At 34.7% G+C, this 17312-nt stretch overlaps 1 protein-coding gene across 15 annotated transcripts in view; it reads right to left on the bottom strand.

Moving 5' to 3' along the window:
- Nucleotides 1-17312, bottom strand: part of DMD (dystrophin) — a 1063969-nt gene that overhangs the window by 759588 nt on the left and 287069 nt on the right. For all 15 annotated transcript variants that reach the window (XM_040530986.1, XM_040530983.1, XM_040530994.1 and 12 more), the window contains 4 exons: nucleotides 16916-17104; nucleotides 16401-16582; nucleotides 8574-8724; nucleotides 5676-5795 (listed from right to left, as the gene is read on the bottom strand). In XM_040530986.1, coding sequence (XP_040386920.1) covers nucleotides 5676-5795; nucleotides 8574-8724; nucleotides 16401-16582; nucleotides 16916-17104 — 642 coding nt within the window. The remainder of the gene's footprint in view (nucleotides 1-5675; nucleotides 5796-8573; nucleotides 8725-16400; nucleotides 16583-16915; nucleotides 17105-17312) is intronic.

Raw genomic sequence — 17312 nt, 5'->3', positions numbered from 1 at the left:
ATAAATTATATTTTGACTAATTTTACTGATCTGAAAAACTAAAAATCTTATGTAGCAACATGATAAATTATGTTTACTGTCGTTTGTCCTGAATCTGATTACAATTCCACTCTAGGTCTAGAGAATTTCAACCCTTTTTTCCAAGGCTAGAAGGTAACCTAGCAGATCTGCAAATATGCAGCACTAATACAGTTTTTTACATTCAAATACAGTTTTTTTTTTCCTTTTTTTTTTTCTTCCCCTTGGAATCTTTGCTTGCTGATTACTAGTTCAGAAATCATGAACATATCATTCCTTATAGTTCAGATGCTTCTTCTCTGAAGCTCTTTCCTAACAATTCCCACAATTCAGGGTAATTATTACTAGTCAACTACTAAAAAACACTGTAATGATTCAATAAGTCAAAAGAAGGGGCTTCTTGTCATTACATAACAATGTCCAAGACTAAATACTTCATTTTCCCTATGTCCTTTTTTCTCCAATAGCAGAGGAGAAAATTCTGTTTGTAAAATTCTATATATACAGATGGTGAGGTGAACCACATTTAGTTGTTTTGGTGCCTAAAGGTCTGAGTAACAACAAAGTTTATGGATGCTAATTACATACTGTATTTTTAAAATACACTTACAGATTTTACTAAAAGATTTATAAATAATCCCAAAGTCAAGAAGCAAAAGTTTTGGGACACTAACCTCTGATGTAAATCAATGTTTTTAGTAAAGTCTTTTCATGACCAGACATCTCTTCACTGGTAAAAGAGATCTAGATCAGAATAAATTACTCTGTACAAAATTAAGTGATAATTCAAAAAAAAATCAGGTAGATACAAACTCTGATGCAAGCCAAATGGAATCATGTCGGAACTGTGTATGAGGTGAATAGTGACTACTGAATCAGATGGTGCTCAATTTTGCATCTTTTTTCACATCAAATAGTACTTGATGCTGTAAGTAGCCTGTGTGATATCTGGAAACTCAGGCTGCACCACAGTTTTTGCTCCCAACATCCAGGAAAACATAACTCCAGAGAACTTGGCTGAATCCAGAGTAAAAAGACTTCTTCAAGTCTTCTTGCTCCTTTGAAACGCCTATTTTTATGACCCTAACTGGAATTTTCAGAGAAATTTGCATGCAAAAGAAATTTTTCTTGTATTGAGAGGACTCTGAAAGAATGTTCTTTATGACTACAAAGGGCAGAAGATAAAACAGTCCCAGTCTGCAAAAAAAGGTCAAAGTAAGCAAGTACATGAACAGGATAAAATGAATAAAAACAATGCAACTCTTGGGAACACTGGAGTGAATGTATAAAAAAAGTGAAATAATAAGCCTGAAGTCTGTAACTAATAGAAGAGGGTTTTTTTTGGTAAGATGCTTTTTTAAATAAAGTAATGCTATCCACTCCATAAAGTAATGAGAAATAATTGATTTTTTTCATATATATATATAAATATGCAAAATCAAATTTAAAAACAAGTGTTTAGCACATTCACTGAATTTCTCCTGTGCAAAATTTGATGCATTTCTACAAGAACTAGCTATACTTCATCATCAACGAAAGGACAGTACCCTGAATAATATGAATATACACAAGACTGTGTAAATTACACTCTCGGTTCCTTTCCTTCAGCAGCCATCAAGCAGTATTTGATACATCTAATGCAGATCTCATTCCAGCACGGATCCCTGAAGCTTGGGGAGGACTCAAATTTGAATCAGCCTACCAGAGTCCTTAAGGGACCAACTGTCTGCTGGGTATAATTAGAGTAAAAATTCGCTACCTTCAGGGCTTCTTAATGTCGTTCAATGATTTCTCTTGGCTGAAGGCAATTTCCCCACACTTACTGAGAAATATGTCAGACTATAGCAACTGATTCGCTAGCACAGTCCTCTGATTTTGCAGCATGAAATACAGGTTTGAGCCTTATTCTGCATCTGCCTTTTTGGTAGATCTTTGGACTGCACCTATCGGGGTCCTGGAGTTACATATCTAAATAGCCAGTTCTCGACAGCAGTATAAACCCACAGAGTCTTACTGATATGTCAAGTAAAAGTAGATGTAATATTCACACTCACCCAGGCTAGCTGTAGTCTCTCAGACTACCTTGCAGCAGCAGCTGTAAAAAGTTGCTTTTACTCTTTTTTTTTTTTTTTTCTCTCAGAAAAACGTTAGCATATCTGTGAATAATTTATTGCAGGCAATGCTTTTGGCTTCTACACCATTAACTGCCTCTTAAATAGGACTCGGACATACATATATATATATATATATATAGATATACATATATATATATGCATGTAAGCATATATGCTTACATATATGCTTACATATATGCTTACATATATGCTACTGAATTACAGCTGCTTGTAAAATGCAGTCTCGACTATTACATGGCAATAACATTTCACTTTCTTCAAAATCTGATCCTGACCAGTATCTCACTCAGGCAGCCTTATTAAGTCTTTCGTCTGACAGCACACACTCTTGTTTTGTTCTGCTTTTAAAAGTCAGACTGACAGATACATAATCAAGCTTTGAACTTTGCTCCACTGTGCTTTTGTCAAATGCTTTAGTGGGTGGGCCTGTGAAGTCTCTCCTGTGCTTATATATTCAGTTTGCAAGTGACACGTGAATAGAAAAAAAAATCCAAACGATGTTCTCATACACTCAGGAAAGGCGATATAACATTTTGCTAGGACAATGGGTGAACTGTGGTAACTCCTAGGCATAAAGGCATGAAAATTTGCAGACCTCCCTAAAACCCTAAGCCCCATGACCTTTTATCTGTATTTTGTTTTTACTGATACTTGGAATACTGCTACATATTCTGTGACTTTCAGAGCAATGGGATTATTGAACTTTTCTTTCAGACTCTTCTTTAAGAGAGTACGATTGAAGGAGGGAGCTGTACAGCAGCAGGACTTTTCCACACCACCCTGCACACTGCTCAGAGCATGCCTGTGCTGCAGAATACAGTGCCTCAGGAATTCCCTTGCTGGCATCGTTCCAGGAATATACCTGGAATGACAGTAACAATACAAATATAACTCCTCAGTGACAGTAACAATTGGGCTTCCTTTATCTCAATAACAGGCACCTTCTCCACTGGTACAGTTAAAGAGACACATTTCCATTGTGCTCCATTTACACACATTATTCTTTTTGCTTCTTTAATGGGGTAAACACAACACAGTAATGTGTGAGTTCTATTTACTGAAACTGCTAATAAGCTTTTTATTCTGTAGGCTTATATAGGTTCTCATAAAATAAACAGAAGACCAAATTAAAAATATTAAGAGCCCTCAATCATTTTTACTCATGCTTACACTGACAACCTCAGTGAGTTTCCTGTATGGTTCTTGCTATATTTGAGTACTTGAGTTTTGTTGCACATGCCTTTTCTGTAGGACTTTGGATTCTATGTCACACTTATAAGACTAGAATATCTGCTTTCCATCACTCCATCTTTTAAACTGGTTGGCCTTCTCCACATACCTAGTCTAAAGATAATCAACTCTGCCTGTTGTGGGGAGGGGTGGTGGTAGTAGGGAGTGCTGCTGTGACCCTATATTTTACTGAAGAACATTCATTCTCCAAAATATGAGATTAGATTAAATGTCCAATAATCCACGGTCCTCTATATTTTTTCCCCACACTGTTCAAAGATCTCAGTTGTGTATCTTCTGATTTATGAAGTATATTAAACATAGAATGTCTTTAATATTTATCACTTTTATTTTTTTGGTCATACTTTACCATAGCCCCCTTTGCAAGAACCTGCATTTTGCAAACATAGAATAGTATCCCAGTTAAACCTTTTCCCATCTATTTTTTAATTTTACTCTTCCATTCGAGCTGTTTTCTTAGTTTAGCTAAGCTTATGGAACTGTGAATTTGCAAGGGATATGCTTTATTCCAATGAAGAAAATGCAAGCAATTGGCAAGAAATTCTGAGATAAAGTCTTGAGCTGGTATACCATGATTCTGACACTGAAGATAAATTTAAAAAGAAGTAATAATTGATAGTTAAGTGTAGGCTACATTGTTTCTTTCCCAGGGTTGTGTTCCCTGATGTCTAAGCAATTTGTAGTGTCAGTGTCCAGCATCTTAGTCAAATGTGTACTACCTACACTAAATCCCAGACTAATTACAGATTTATTGGGATTGGTACCCAAATTGGCTAGATTCAAGACAGTACACACGTCTGTCTGTGCTATGGACATAACTTCCAGCTGAATGTATTGAGAGTTTCTCTGGAGAAATCTTGGCCTTTAATGATTGAAAAAGAAACAAACAAACAAACAAAAAAACAGAAATCTTTTTATTTCCTTGAGCAGTGAAACAAAGTGAAGGAAACTACTTTCTCCTTTATAAAAGAGAAAACTGGAAGGAACTTTGGTTCTAATACCAACGTACTTCCTGAGCAGTGGTCTAGACATCTGACCACCAACTCAGGAATATCTTTCTTCCTGATTCCAGTCAATGTGTCCCAATACTAAGTGTCCATCTAAGTTCACTCAGAAGTTACAGTAAGACCAACACTTTTTTTTTTTATATGTATATATTTTTTTTGAGAATGAAATGCTAAACTTTCTTAAAATAAAGTTTGATTTTTAGATCATCTAGGTTGCTAGTTTAATCACATACATGTCTCTGTTGCATCATTTGAGGAGATACTCAAATAATTGTTTTTATAAAATGGAATATACAGAAGTTATTGTCTGTTGTTTAGACTGTGAATCGAAAGGCAATGGAGAACAGGTCTGAAACAAATTGAAAGGATGTTGCTGCTAGCTTCTCCCAATGCTGGTACACTAGGAAGCCTTGTCATAATAATCCTAAATGACAAAACATTAATAAAACAAGTTACAGAAGAGGATATACTCTGAAAAAGAGAAATGAACCTAAGGACAGACTGAGATAATTCCCTTTATTTCCTAGAAAATGTGTTCAAGTGAAACTATTGGGAAAGAAACTATATCTTTCCCCCCTAAAATTTTCTTTTTTTAAACCAACATGTTCTTAATATTTTTGATAACCATTATTTGTCTAGATGATCCTTCACATGGTTGGTTTTGCTTATTTTTGCTTAGTGCACATAGTTGGTTTTGCTTATTTTTTAACAGGTCCTCTTTCAATTTGATGGGGCCAGCATTAGCATTAAAAACAAAACAAAACAAAACAAAAAACTTATTGGATATCATTTAATATGAATGTGCCTTTAAGCACCTAACAGTGGATAATGACACATAATGCACTGCAACACCAAAATATACCACATGCACAAGTTTCCCATCAGAACAAAAATATTTCAGTAAAGTCACAATCCACTTAATTATGTAGGTTCTTGCATGCTATGTCCTCCTCCTTAACTATAGCAGAGAATCACATTCCTTCTGTCAGTAGTAATGAAATACAGCTGAGAAACAAAAGACGAACATTTGTACTTGGTCTTGAGTATAAATAAATCAGGTTGATACTGAAGGCACCAGAAAAGTTGCTCTAAGATCTTTGTAAAATAACCTGTATGTACCCATCTATTCAAAAGTCATAGTCAGAAATATCTCCTGAGATACACCAATGTATGTTACAAATAGTTCTTATTCAATCTTATTTCACTTAAAGCCTCTGAAAGCTCTTTCTCCGAGACGGAAGTTCAGTTCTCTCAGTTCAGTTACCTGAAGCTGCTCTTCCAGCGCAGCAGTAGCTTTGTCTCCACTGTTTTCATCCACCACCACAACCATATGGGTTAGAGAGTTCACCTTTACTTGTTCCTGTTCCAAATCATCTTGAAATGCCTATAATTAAAACATAAATGTTGGAAAATATATTCCCAACTAAGAAAGCGCTGTGTATTTGGAGTTTCCCTAACTAATGTGCAAGAACCCTGTAATCCTATTGCTCTCAATACTAAGTATATTTAAATGTATTTTGTTACAATAGTGTGCACATGCTAACATAAGCATATTTTGTAGACTTCTATTCCTTTCATGAAAATAGCTTACTATTACTCACTCACAAGGCATAACTCTTACAGTATTTTAGACTGAAAATTTGGCATGAGAAAATATTTGTTGAGTTGATGTAGTTGATGATTTATTGATATCATTACAGCATCTATACATAACAATAGCCCACACATTTTAAATAAACAGTGGATTAGATTGTGTACTTCATTAGCATATTAAAATATTTTTAAATTTCAAAAGTTTTAAAGTTATGCATTTTTTACATTAAACAATCACATATGATCTTTGGCTGGGCACTCCTACAAACAACATTAATAACATACGATGAAACTATGTTGATGGTTCAAGATTAGGAAATACATGCCATACCCTTATTGCAGAAACCAGGACAAAAATTGAGAGAGACACTTGATGACTTCTGAACATGAGAAAAAAAAGTTTCTTGCCCATTGAGTTTTGGTATTCAGCCTGCTACAGGCTGTTATAAAATTCAGGGCTGTTTTTTTTTTTTTTTTTTTTTCTTACTGAGAAATAATAAACTGCTAAAAGTGAAGAAAAATCTGTAAACATTTGCACAAACTGGTATTTGAATAATTCCTAACTTTCTCAAATTTCTACAACTCTTGACACTTATCTGACGCTCCCAAAATTTCCCAGAGTTCATGCAATATACATCTAATCAATTGTTCCCTCCCTCCTCACAGCTCATATAGAAGGGCAGTATGGAGGTCTCATACATCTTCACTCTCTTCAGAAGACAGTCTACTGTATTGTCACTAAACATTTAACCTATATATATACATATATAGGTTATATATATATAAATATATATAAAGAGTAAAGGGGAAAAGAAGAAAACATTTAAGGTACTGGAACCTCTTAGTGAGTTTTAGTGTCTCCTCTTTATTTTCCTTTTTTTTTTTTTCCTTCCCTAACTTTCTGTGCAAGATGGAGACTCCACCTTTCTGCTTGTTAACAAAAATAAAGCCAGTCAAGCTTCTGTCACTAAATAGGGAACTGAACAACAAGATTTATTTGCTTGTTCTCTCTGCTGAAATGCAACAAGAGGACAAGTGACAAAGATGGGAAAAACAAGAGCTAAAGAAGCATTGGTACTGAAACTTCAAGTCACAGAGAAGGCAATATTCAATTTCTTTTCATTTTTATCTATCTCAAGCTTTATCTTAATGTACTAAGAACAAATTGTAAATGTTAAACTCCTAATAGTTATCCCACTGTATTAAATTACTGGGTTCTGTATTTTGTTTCTTAAAGAAAACTTGAAATACACCCTCATCCCACTCACCCAAAAACCAGGTATCCAGGATCACATCCTACCTGACACACTTTTTAGGTATTTATAACTAGCTACCAACCAACAGAAGAGTGTGGATAAACAAAGTCCTGGACCGTGCCACCAACACCTGAGTAGAGTGCTCCAGTGATTAATACATATGTAGTATGATAGTCACAGTCTGAAAAATAACATGGTTATCTGTATATGCCCAGTCACAGTGGAAACCTTAACTGTATTACAAACCATGTTAAATTTTACCCTATCAATTTCCTGCTGCTTTTTCAAGTAGAAGAATTCACTTATGTATGAAGTGATGCCCCAGCTGGAGATTAGATTAGGTATTTTAAACCTTTTAGGTAAAACACTTTAGTTTTATTTGAGGATAAAGCAATAATAATAAAAAAACAAACAAACAAAAATCCCACACATACAAAAAAAAAGCCATATGATAATGTGGCTTAACACAACAACAAAGGAGTTCACAGACTTTTGATGTTAAGGCATACATTCATTATCCTAAGACATTTCAGGGTTTTAATTCCTTCATGGGCATAGTGTGAGCTGATTTATTCATAAGAATCCTTTTTTCCGACTTTCATGCCACTTGCTTCAGAGAGCTAAACTATAAGCAGTTATCAAGGACTGTGAAGTGCACCAAATTACTAAAACAATCCTTAAAATTCAGATTTCTTAACTTTATCATGACAGTTCTTGATCAAGGAATAGGGGGTAGAGCACTCATGGATCCCTAGGTTCGCGTTACAACCAGGGAGAAAGTGACTTATTTCCCGATTAGTATCTGAAATATGGCAAAACCAGGATGGAAAGTGATGCAAAAATGCAAAAAAAAAATCATTGCAAATGCAAGGAGTAGAGGTGTGAGTTTAACACATACTGTGAAAGATGTGAGAAGTCAGCAAACCAATGAAATTAGAAAGTTTAGTCATTTTCTAATCCTCAGATTCAATTTGCCCTGAGCTAAAGGGCTGTTCTTTATAATTAAAGCATCTATTTTTACCATGCAATTCACTGGAGACAATCATTTGTATAAAGGAACTTGTTTAAACAGGAATTCATTGAAGGCAGTCTCAAGACTAGAGCATGCTCTATGCAGACCATTTGAATCCAAATTTGTAAAAATTTCTCCTCAGCTTGTAGAGAGGGGAAATTTCAGGGACTTAAAATGTAAGATGGATATACATGTTGATGTGTGGGGAAAGCAACGAAAACTCATAAAACTCCACAGTTGCTCTAATTCCTGTGTGTCTATCAGATCACAAATTATGCAGTACATGAATTCCATAGCATACCTTATGCTCTTCTACTTGACGTTTTAAGTCCTCTAGATCCGGACCTAAGGGCTCTGAATCTATTTTCTTTGTCCTTTCCTCTGTTTTTGTTAGCCAGTCAGCTAATTGGGCTAGTTGCTGATTCTGCAGATCCATTAGGATTTTATGTAAACTGTAAAACAAATAAATAAACATTTCAAATTATACATGAAAAAAAGAAAAAAAAAGAAGAAATGTCTGCCCTGTATACTATTAATTATCCATGTTAATTCCCTAAGTCCAAAAGTAGAATACAGACTGCAAACTATACGACAGCTTTGCAAGGTTTACTCTTATTGTTTCTATCAGGAAACTTAACTTTCATGTAGAGAGTTGCTTAACTTTCTGGAGAGCTGGGCCTCTTAAAATTTATTTAAAAAAAAACAAATAATAATAATAAAAAGTTTTTTAAAAAAAGTTACGTAACTGCTCAGCACAGGTTTTGATTTCAGTCTTAAACCCTATTCTTTCCAAAATGAAACCAAACAAAACAAACAAAAAACCTTTCTTGGGCATTTTCATTGTTAAACTGATTTTCATGAGGCTAGATGTCAAGCCAGAGTAAAAAATATTTTCAAACAGCCATGTGAAGATTTGTTGAAACAGTCTTGAATTAGGCAATAGTTTAGTTGAAAGAGTCTAGAATTAGGATTTTTTTTTTTAATTATTATATTATTTATTAGAACCTGAGTACTGGGTGGAATTTATAGTTTGTTAAATTTTTGTTCTCCAGTTGCATTTCTATTAAAGCTGTTTGAAAATTCAAGATTCCTGCTATCTGGTTTCTTGTATTGTCTATTACAAGCACTTAAAAGCCCTCAGACATATGTACTTAAAAGGTTTCTTGAAATTAAGGGTATTATACAGAACAGATTATTAAACTGTTCAGTTATTCAGCAGAGAATAGTCTCAAAAATTAAAAAAGGAAATACTTCAGTTTTGCCTAAACAAAGTATTTTGATAACTCCAAATCGACGTATCCAGAAATCCATTACAAATCCTTCACATTTCATACTTACCATCCTCAGAAATCCTCCAATCTTGCCTAAACAAAATGTTCATCTCAGCAAAAGGACCTTTGAAATAATATGTAAACTAGTGCTGAAAAATGGAACTACAAGTAGTTATTTTTATTACTCATATTTTCTATAACATGGGATTTTTAACTTATCAAGCCAAAGTTGCTGTCCATGATGGCAAATCTGGTGAAACCATTATAAGTTATACTATGTTGCTTATACCTGAAGTACAACTCTTGGACCACACCATTAGAGTTTGCTATTCTCAAAACGTAATCTGGAGATTTGGAAATCTGAGCTGAACTTTCACACCAGAGGAAACTGTCATGGAAGAAAGACTCTAGCTCACAGTCCTATTTTAATTCCTCTTATTTCTCAGTTGGCTCCTTTTTGGCTTTGTGAAAAAATGTAGCCAAAATGAGAAAGCTATTGTAAAGTTTGTCATTGTGCAACCAGTGGCACCAAAAAGTGCCCAGATTCACATTGACTTTCTTCCCATTTGTTCGTATTTTAGATGAACAAAACATAAGTATATTTTTCTCCCTCAACACCTGCACAAATGCAGACTGGCAGAAGTGCAGTGTGAACGTACTGCTCCAAAGAAGTGTAAGAGGCCTTGTCCGACACCAGTTAGTCAACTAACAGGTGCTTACACAAATCCAAACATATAGCTTTTTGTCACAATTTCAAGGTATACTCAAATAATGCAATTACTTCTGGGTTTGTCCAAACTATTTCAGATTTTCCCAAGATAGTTTGAAAAAATCCAGAAGTGTATTATTTTGAAAATAACACATCAAAATATGTCCAAATTAAGTATCATTCTGTATTTTCCCAGGCATACCTAATAGTTTTCAAAATAATCACAACAGAAGATTGCATTGAACATGTAGATAGCTACTTTTTGGGACACTTACATTCTCCTGAACCAGGATTTAATATCTGCCAACATCAGACATACTGTGTCTGATCCCATATGCCATTTGTAGCCCATTTATATTTTACAGTATGTCTGATACTTCAGCATTTCTATTCTTGAATGTTATGTTATTTCCTCCATTTCAATTTTGAATCTTCTCAGAAGGAGCCAAACATTTAGTCTCCAACAAGCTTTTTATACAATTACTACTTGCTATTTATGCAGCTAAGTTAAATACTGTATACACAGTTTTAACTCTCATTGTAAAAAGAAATTGATAAATTGATAAATTTCCAGTACTATTCTCTATTTGTTTTCCTCTCATATAACTCATATTCAATTTGTTAGATGCGATTGCTTAGTATAAGCATATTCATAAGCAATCCCTGAGAGCACCTGTTGATTTATGAATGCAAAATACTGCAAATTCTGTTCTATACATAAAGTTATAAATTCACTTTCACATTTTACACTCATGGGCAGAGATGCCGTTTAGAAAGACCTAGAAGGGCTGGAGGAACAAGAAAGTTTATGACATTCAACCAGGACAAATGCAAAGTCCTGCACCTGGAAAGGAAGAATGTTTGGAATGATATAGGATGGCGACTGACTGGATGGGGAAAAGCTCTGTGGAAAAAAGCTCTCTTGGGACAGACAACAACACTAGCAATTTATCTCTGGTTTATTCTTTGCATCTGGACAAAAGAGAAAACCCAAAATTGTCTGAGAATTTCTGAAACAGAAATAATTGAGTATTAGTAGTAGCCATAGAAAGATTAGTCAAGCCAGAATGTCTTGGAACAGTAACAGAGAGGAAATGTGAAAAATGGGCTGGGAAACAAAGAAAGAGTAGAAAGAGTGTACAAGGGAGTCCTGAGGACGTGTAACATATGTTCTACTGCAGAGCCATGGATACAGAAAAATGGAGAAACTGCAGGCAAACATCAAGACGAGCCACCTCAGGAAATAATGATTTGGGAAAAAAACAAACAAACAAAAAAACCACTATAACAACTTGTTTTATAATAGTATTTTAGTTATGGTCATATCCTGAAAGGTACTTTACTAGTCCTGGATAGTACTGAAATAGAATCAGTTGTTATACCTGGCACTTTACAAAGCTATGCTATTTTCTAGAAACGTTAATAATTTTTAAAGATTCCAGTTGGTAGTTGTTGGAAAGTAAGGACAAAAGAAAAGAAGTCACAGGAACAACTAGAACTAGTAACAGAAATCTTGATGGAACCTGAGACACAGAAGAAAAAAAAATGATTCCAAGAAATGGGAAGTGTTCCATTAATCCAGATGACTAAATAGTAAATATCAAACAGAAACACTTGTGTTTTTGTTTTTTTTTTTTTGCATTAGATTTCTCATTATTTTTTTCTAAGAACAGAGTGTAATGGATATTCATGATTCTCTCTCTTTCTCTCAATAATGTGTTAATTATTAATCAGAATGACCAGAAGATACACATAGTCCCTTTTCCTCTCTAATCACTTTATTTCTTTAAGGGATACAGTACAGGAAGCTGACACCCTGCATTATATCCCATGGTTCACAAGGATTAGCTACCTCCATGCCTTCTTCATTTTCAAATGTGTATTTTATTCTCTTACTCAATGTTCTATAAACCAAGGCATTACAGATATTAAATACAGTGCTTCATCTTAGCGAAGTTTTAGCAATAAATGAAATAATAAACGGTATAGAAAATCTGGTAAATTTGTTTTAAAAGTAAATAAAAAGAAGATAGGATCAAGTAAATACTCATTGTAAAGAAAACTTACTATTCTGAAGTAAGGAACATAAATGTAAAAATAAAATACATAAAATAATCATGTCTGATTCTTAAGCAGAAGAATGTTTCTTTCTTTTTCCAATTTCTCCAGGTTCTTTCTGTTTTTCAAATTACTCGTATAAACATCTGATAGATATTTTAATAATTAGTTATATACCTCAAGAGTTTATTGCAATCTGTGTTTACAGTATGGATCTCATTATTTTCAAGCACAAAACACTTTTCCATTGAACTGAATGTGCTTTAATAGTTGTGGAATTCCCCATAAAGTGGTAAATTGCATTAAGTTTTCCTCTCCAGTGGTTCATTTATCACTCTGAGATGCTTTATTATAAAGAATCCTATTTGGGTGGGAGGAAGAAATGAAAAAGCAGGCCGTTTTCGTTCAGCATGTTAATGTACTGCTTGCTGCAAGAGTCAAATATAGAACCATAGAATCATTAAGGTTGGAAAAGACCTCCAAGAACATCTGGTCCAACCATCACCCTACCATCAATGTCACCCACTAAACCACTAAGCACCACGTCCAACCTTTCCTTGAACACCCCCAGGGATGGTGACTCCACTACCTCCCTGGGCAACCCATTCCAATGCCTGACTGCTCTTTCTGAGAAGAAATGTCTCCTCATTTCCAACCTGAACCTCCCCTGGCGCAACTTGAGGCCATTCCCTCTAGTCCTGTCACTAGTTATCTGCGAGAAGAGGCTGACCCCCGGCCCCCCACACCTTCCTTTCAGGTAGTTGTAGAGAGCAATAAGGTCTCCCCGAGCGTCCTCTTCTCCAGACTGAACAACCCCAGTTCCCTCAGCCGCTCCTCACAGGACTTGTGTTCCAGACCCTTCACCAGTTTCATAGCCCTTCTCTGGACACACTCCAATACAGAGTGAATACATGGCAAATCCAATTTGTACCACTTTTAATCAATTGCACTGATGTGTTCTAAAATTACTCTGATATTCTGACCTCCTAATCATTTTTCAAATATTAAGTCCCTTTCACTTTTATAGTATTAGTTATCAGTTTTTTTTGTTTGTTTTTGTTTTTTTAACTCTTTGCTTATTACTTGCTTTTGTTTCCCCTGTGCTGTAGTGCAGGCTACTTTTCACTACACTTCCTATTGCCATTACCACAGAGGACAGACAGCCTTGCTGCTCTTATCGCCACAAAAAACCATCTCTGTTTGGATAAACATATCACTGTTGCCTTAAAGACAAGATTACAGCAATCTGCTCAGAAGATTATTCTCTACACCAAAGTACAAGATAGATTCTGTAAGTTTAAATTGAGTATAATAACCCAGAAATATATTACATTGTGATATGAAAGCTGTTTAAGTTCATAATCCTCCATCTGGTGCTTGAAATGGAGTTTTGACCAAATAGGTAAAAATTAGCCATCTCTAAATACATCAGTCCTGAAAAATTTTCTCTTGCTCTAACCAAAATTTTATTAAATATATCAGGTTTTTTGTTTGTTTTGTTTATTTTTTGTATAAGAAATTAAATAGTAACACAACATTCTCTGTGAAGCTCTTATCACTATGTCTTCTTCTGACTTTGTATTACCCAAATATAACATGTTTAAGAACATAGTAGACTGTTTGATTCCCTGAGTTATAGCTGCATCTAGGAGTAAATTGAATAGTTGGTATCAAAGGGTATATTTTAGTAGACAAAATACTACATACACATAGAGTTGAGATTGCTCCATGAGTGTTGTTTTAAATGAAAATATGGCAAATAAAAACTGCCTACACCAAAGTACATAGATTCTACTCTCCTAGAAAACAATTCAGTTGGAGGAAGTTAGGCTGAAATAGCTGAAGTCCATCAACAATTTTATAGACTCGCAAAGATATGCAAGGTCATCAATGGATAAAAACCACAAAAATATCATCTGATGGAATTACCAAGAAAATATTGGAATGAAACAAAACAAAACAATATTTTGCAATTGTTCAAAATTATAGCTTGCCTTTAAATATTGTGCATGATTCTTTCTGGTCCCCTTTTTACTCCAAAAAGATAAGGTAGAACTGAAAAAGCTCAAAGAAGAGCAAGAGAACAAAACAAATAATCAGAGGTTGATATTTATGGAGACAGTAAGGAAAGATCCTCACTTCCAACATATTAACTAGAAGGAATCAGTTAAGCTACCAGTGACCTAATTAAAACCAATAAAAAGATGCCATCCCTCAAAAAAGTAGTGGCTCACGCTAGGTAAGAGGCTTGTGATATTCACTGCCAAAGGATGCTGTAAAGTGTACACACTTACACTTTACAAAGTGTAAAGGGCCAAGCAGATATTGAATAAATAGATGGAAGAAAAATCAATGGCAGGTTACCAAATACACACAACTACTTTCATTCTCAGGAAGTTCCCTCAGTGGAAAACAATTCAAGGTCATGAAAGTGCTACAGAGAACTTTATAATGCACTAGACATGCTCTAGCAAATGGGAGTAATGGTCCATAGAGCTGTAGTGGGTTTATGTGGCAAGGTTTTGGTAGCGGCGAGCTGCAGGGGTGTCTTCAGTGAGAATAATCCAGAAGAATCCACAAGAATCTTCTTACCTAACATGGAGCAGCTGCTGGCTTCTTCTCACAGAAGCCACCCCTGCAGCCCCCCGCTACCAAAATCTTGCCACGTAAACTCACTACAAGAGCCCAATATGTGGTGTCCAGAGCAATGAGTTTATACAGCCCAATATTTGATCTCTAACAGTTACAATAGCAGATGAGAAGATGCTGGTTCAGGAGATCACGTACCTCCCCTAAAGCTTGTTATTTTGTTATAGTCAGGATGTTGGGCTAGACTAGTGGCCTGACTAACAAAGATATTCACCTTTTTATAAAGATTACAGTTGCAAAAGGACTTGCTCTCCAGATGCACTGAAGAAACAGAAGAGTTTCTTGCTTAGTATACGTGCATTAGGTTTTTCTGAGAGAAAAATTAAGGTCTTGGCAGAAAGATTTTAATGAAGTCTGTCTGGATCAAAGTCCAGAGGAAGCCAACAGGGATCTCAGACTCAGGTTGTTTGCCACTGCATTTATTTGTCTTTGCTGTATAGAATAGCTATATTCTTCAGTAATTAACACCTCTTGACTATGAAGAAGCTAATAGTGACATTCCATTAATTTTAAAATTTCCACTGGATTTGGCTTAGTATAATAGTTGTAAACTTCACCATTGCTTCCCTTATACAGAAAGATCAATAGGTGTAACAAATTTCTACGAATTTGAAACTTAGTTATTATATCAGAAAGAAATTAAAAGACTCCACATGAAAAAAAGAAGTTTGAGGAAAAGGAATGTGAAACAGAGGTACCTAAAAGACTGTTTCTTAAGACAGGAGGAATGCAACTCACACAAAAAGCCACTTTCAATTAATTTCCTGTGTTAACTACTCTGTATCTTGCAAAATAAATTACTCCACTGTAGCACAATCACAAGGTCTTACCTTTATGGGCTTTCTTGTACTAGATATTAATACAAAAATCAAAATTTCAAAATAAGACTTAAAAATGTTAAAAATAATTCAAAGACTAGTTAATTAATAGTTTATTTTTTCTACTTATAATTGTATTTCTACTTTAAGCTACAGATCTTGCACTTTTCTTGGATACTGTAATTTTTCCTCAGATAAACCCATATGACAATACTGTCTGGAAAGCTAACCTTCCATTTACTGCTTTTATTGCATCAACTTTTATAGGTTTTAAAGATTTGTTTTCATTTTCTTTTTGCATCTCTGTAAAGATTCTCTCCCTTGTAGCTAAATATTGTGTGATACTTGTTGAAACAACCAGAAAAAAAGTGGGACAGGTTATACAAATTTTCATTTAAATGCTATAAGTGTCAAAGCTGTTGATAGCTGCTGATCTGTGCAGCTTCTGGTCTCAAAGCAACATGTAAGCTTCAAGGTCACTACACATTAGATTTCTGGTTATAAAAAGAGCTAAGACTGAGTCTTGTTCACACTGAAGTGGAAGAAAACCACAGCTGTTACTGAAGTTCAGAATTGTTCCAGTCAAGCTCAATATATATTATTTTACCTAGCATATTACTTACTTGCTTTGTTTTTCCATACTTGCTACCCTGAGACTTTCCCATCGAGAATTAAGTAGATTCATTTGTTCTTGGATTTCATTTTCTTCCTCATCTGAAAGCTTTCCAGTTGTTAGTAGTTGACTTCCAACTTGCAAAACATTGCCAACACGTCCTTGGTGAGCTGTTAATTCCATCATAAAACCCTGACAATAAAAACAAAATCCTGTTTTAGGTTTGATTCTTTGGAAGGAAAGAACAGGCTTTGGAGAAATATCTTTGATTTCACCACTTTCCAAACCTGATTTTCAAATTCGCTTTATTTTTCCAAACCCTCCACAAACCTTGTAACATAAAACAGAAATAAATACTTTCACATTTTGCATATGGTGCAGTTTCCAGTATTACTTTTAAATCCTCCAAATAAAAAATTAAAAAAAAAAATATATATATATATATATATATATATATATAATATTCTTTAATTTATTGTTGGATCCAAGCAGGAAAATGACTAACACAAGATTATAAACATGTACCTCATGGGTGTGAAACTGTTCTTTAACAACTTCTACATCATTAGATATATCTCCTTGTGCTTGTAGTGCATCTTCAGCAGAGAGAAGCCATGTGAGTACTTCTTCTAAAGCAGTTTGGTAGTTGTCAAGATCCATTTTGGAACCCATCACTGTGGTGGTAAATGTTCTTTCTTCAACAGTTTCTAAAAACTGATCAAAACCAAAAAGAGAAATGCATATAGCACCTACTCAGAAAGTTCTGCAAAGGAATAAAGAGAATCCAATTGTCTCGTACAATAAAACAGCTTTTTATAAAACAAACAAAAAATTCAGATGGCGAATGAGTGGGATTATATATTAGTATTTCTGCTAATTGACCAAGATGGGTTAAAATTGAGGGAAATAACTAAATTCAGAT

This window comes from Cygnus olor, chromosome 1 (assembly GCF_009769625.2).
Source record: "Cygnus olor isolate bCygOlo1 chromosome 1, bCygOlo1.pri.v2, whole genome shotgun sequence".
NCBI classification, from domain to species: domain Eukaryota; kingdom Metazoa; phylum Chordata; class Aves; order Anseriformes; family Anatidae; genus Cygnus; species Cygnus olor.
Note: the sequence above shows the minus strand (reverse complement) of the source record. Positions and strands in the feature narration are given on the sequence as shown.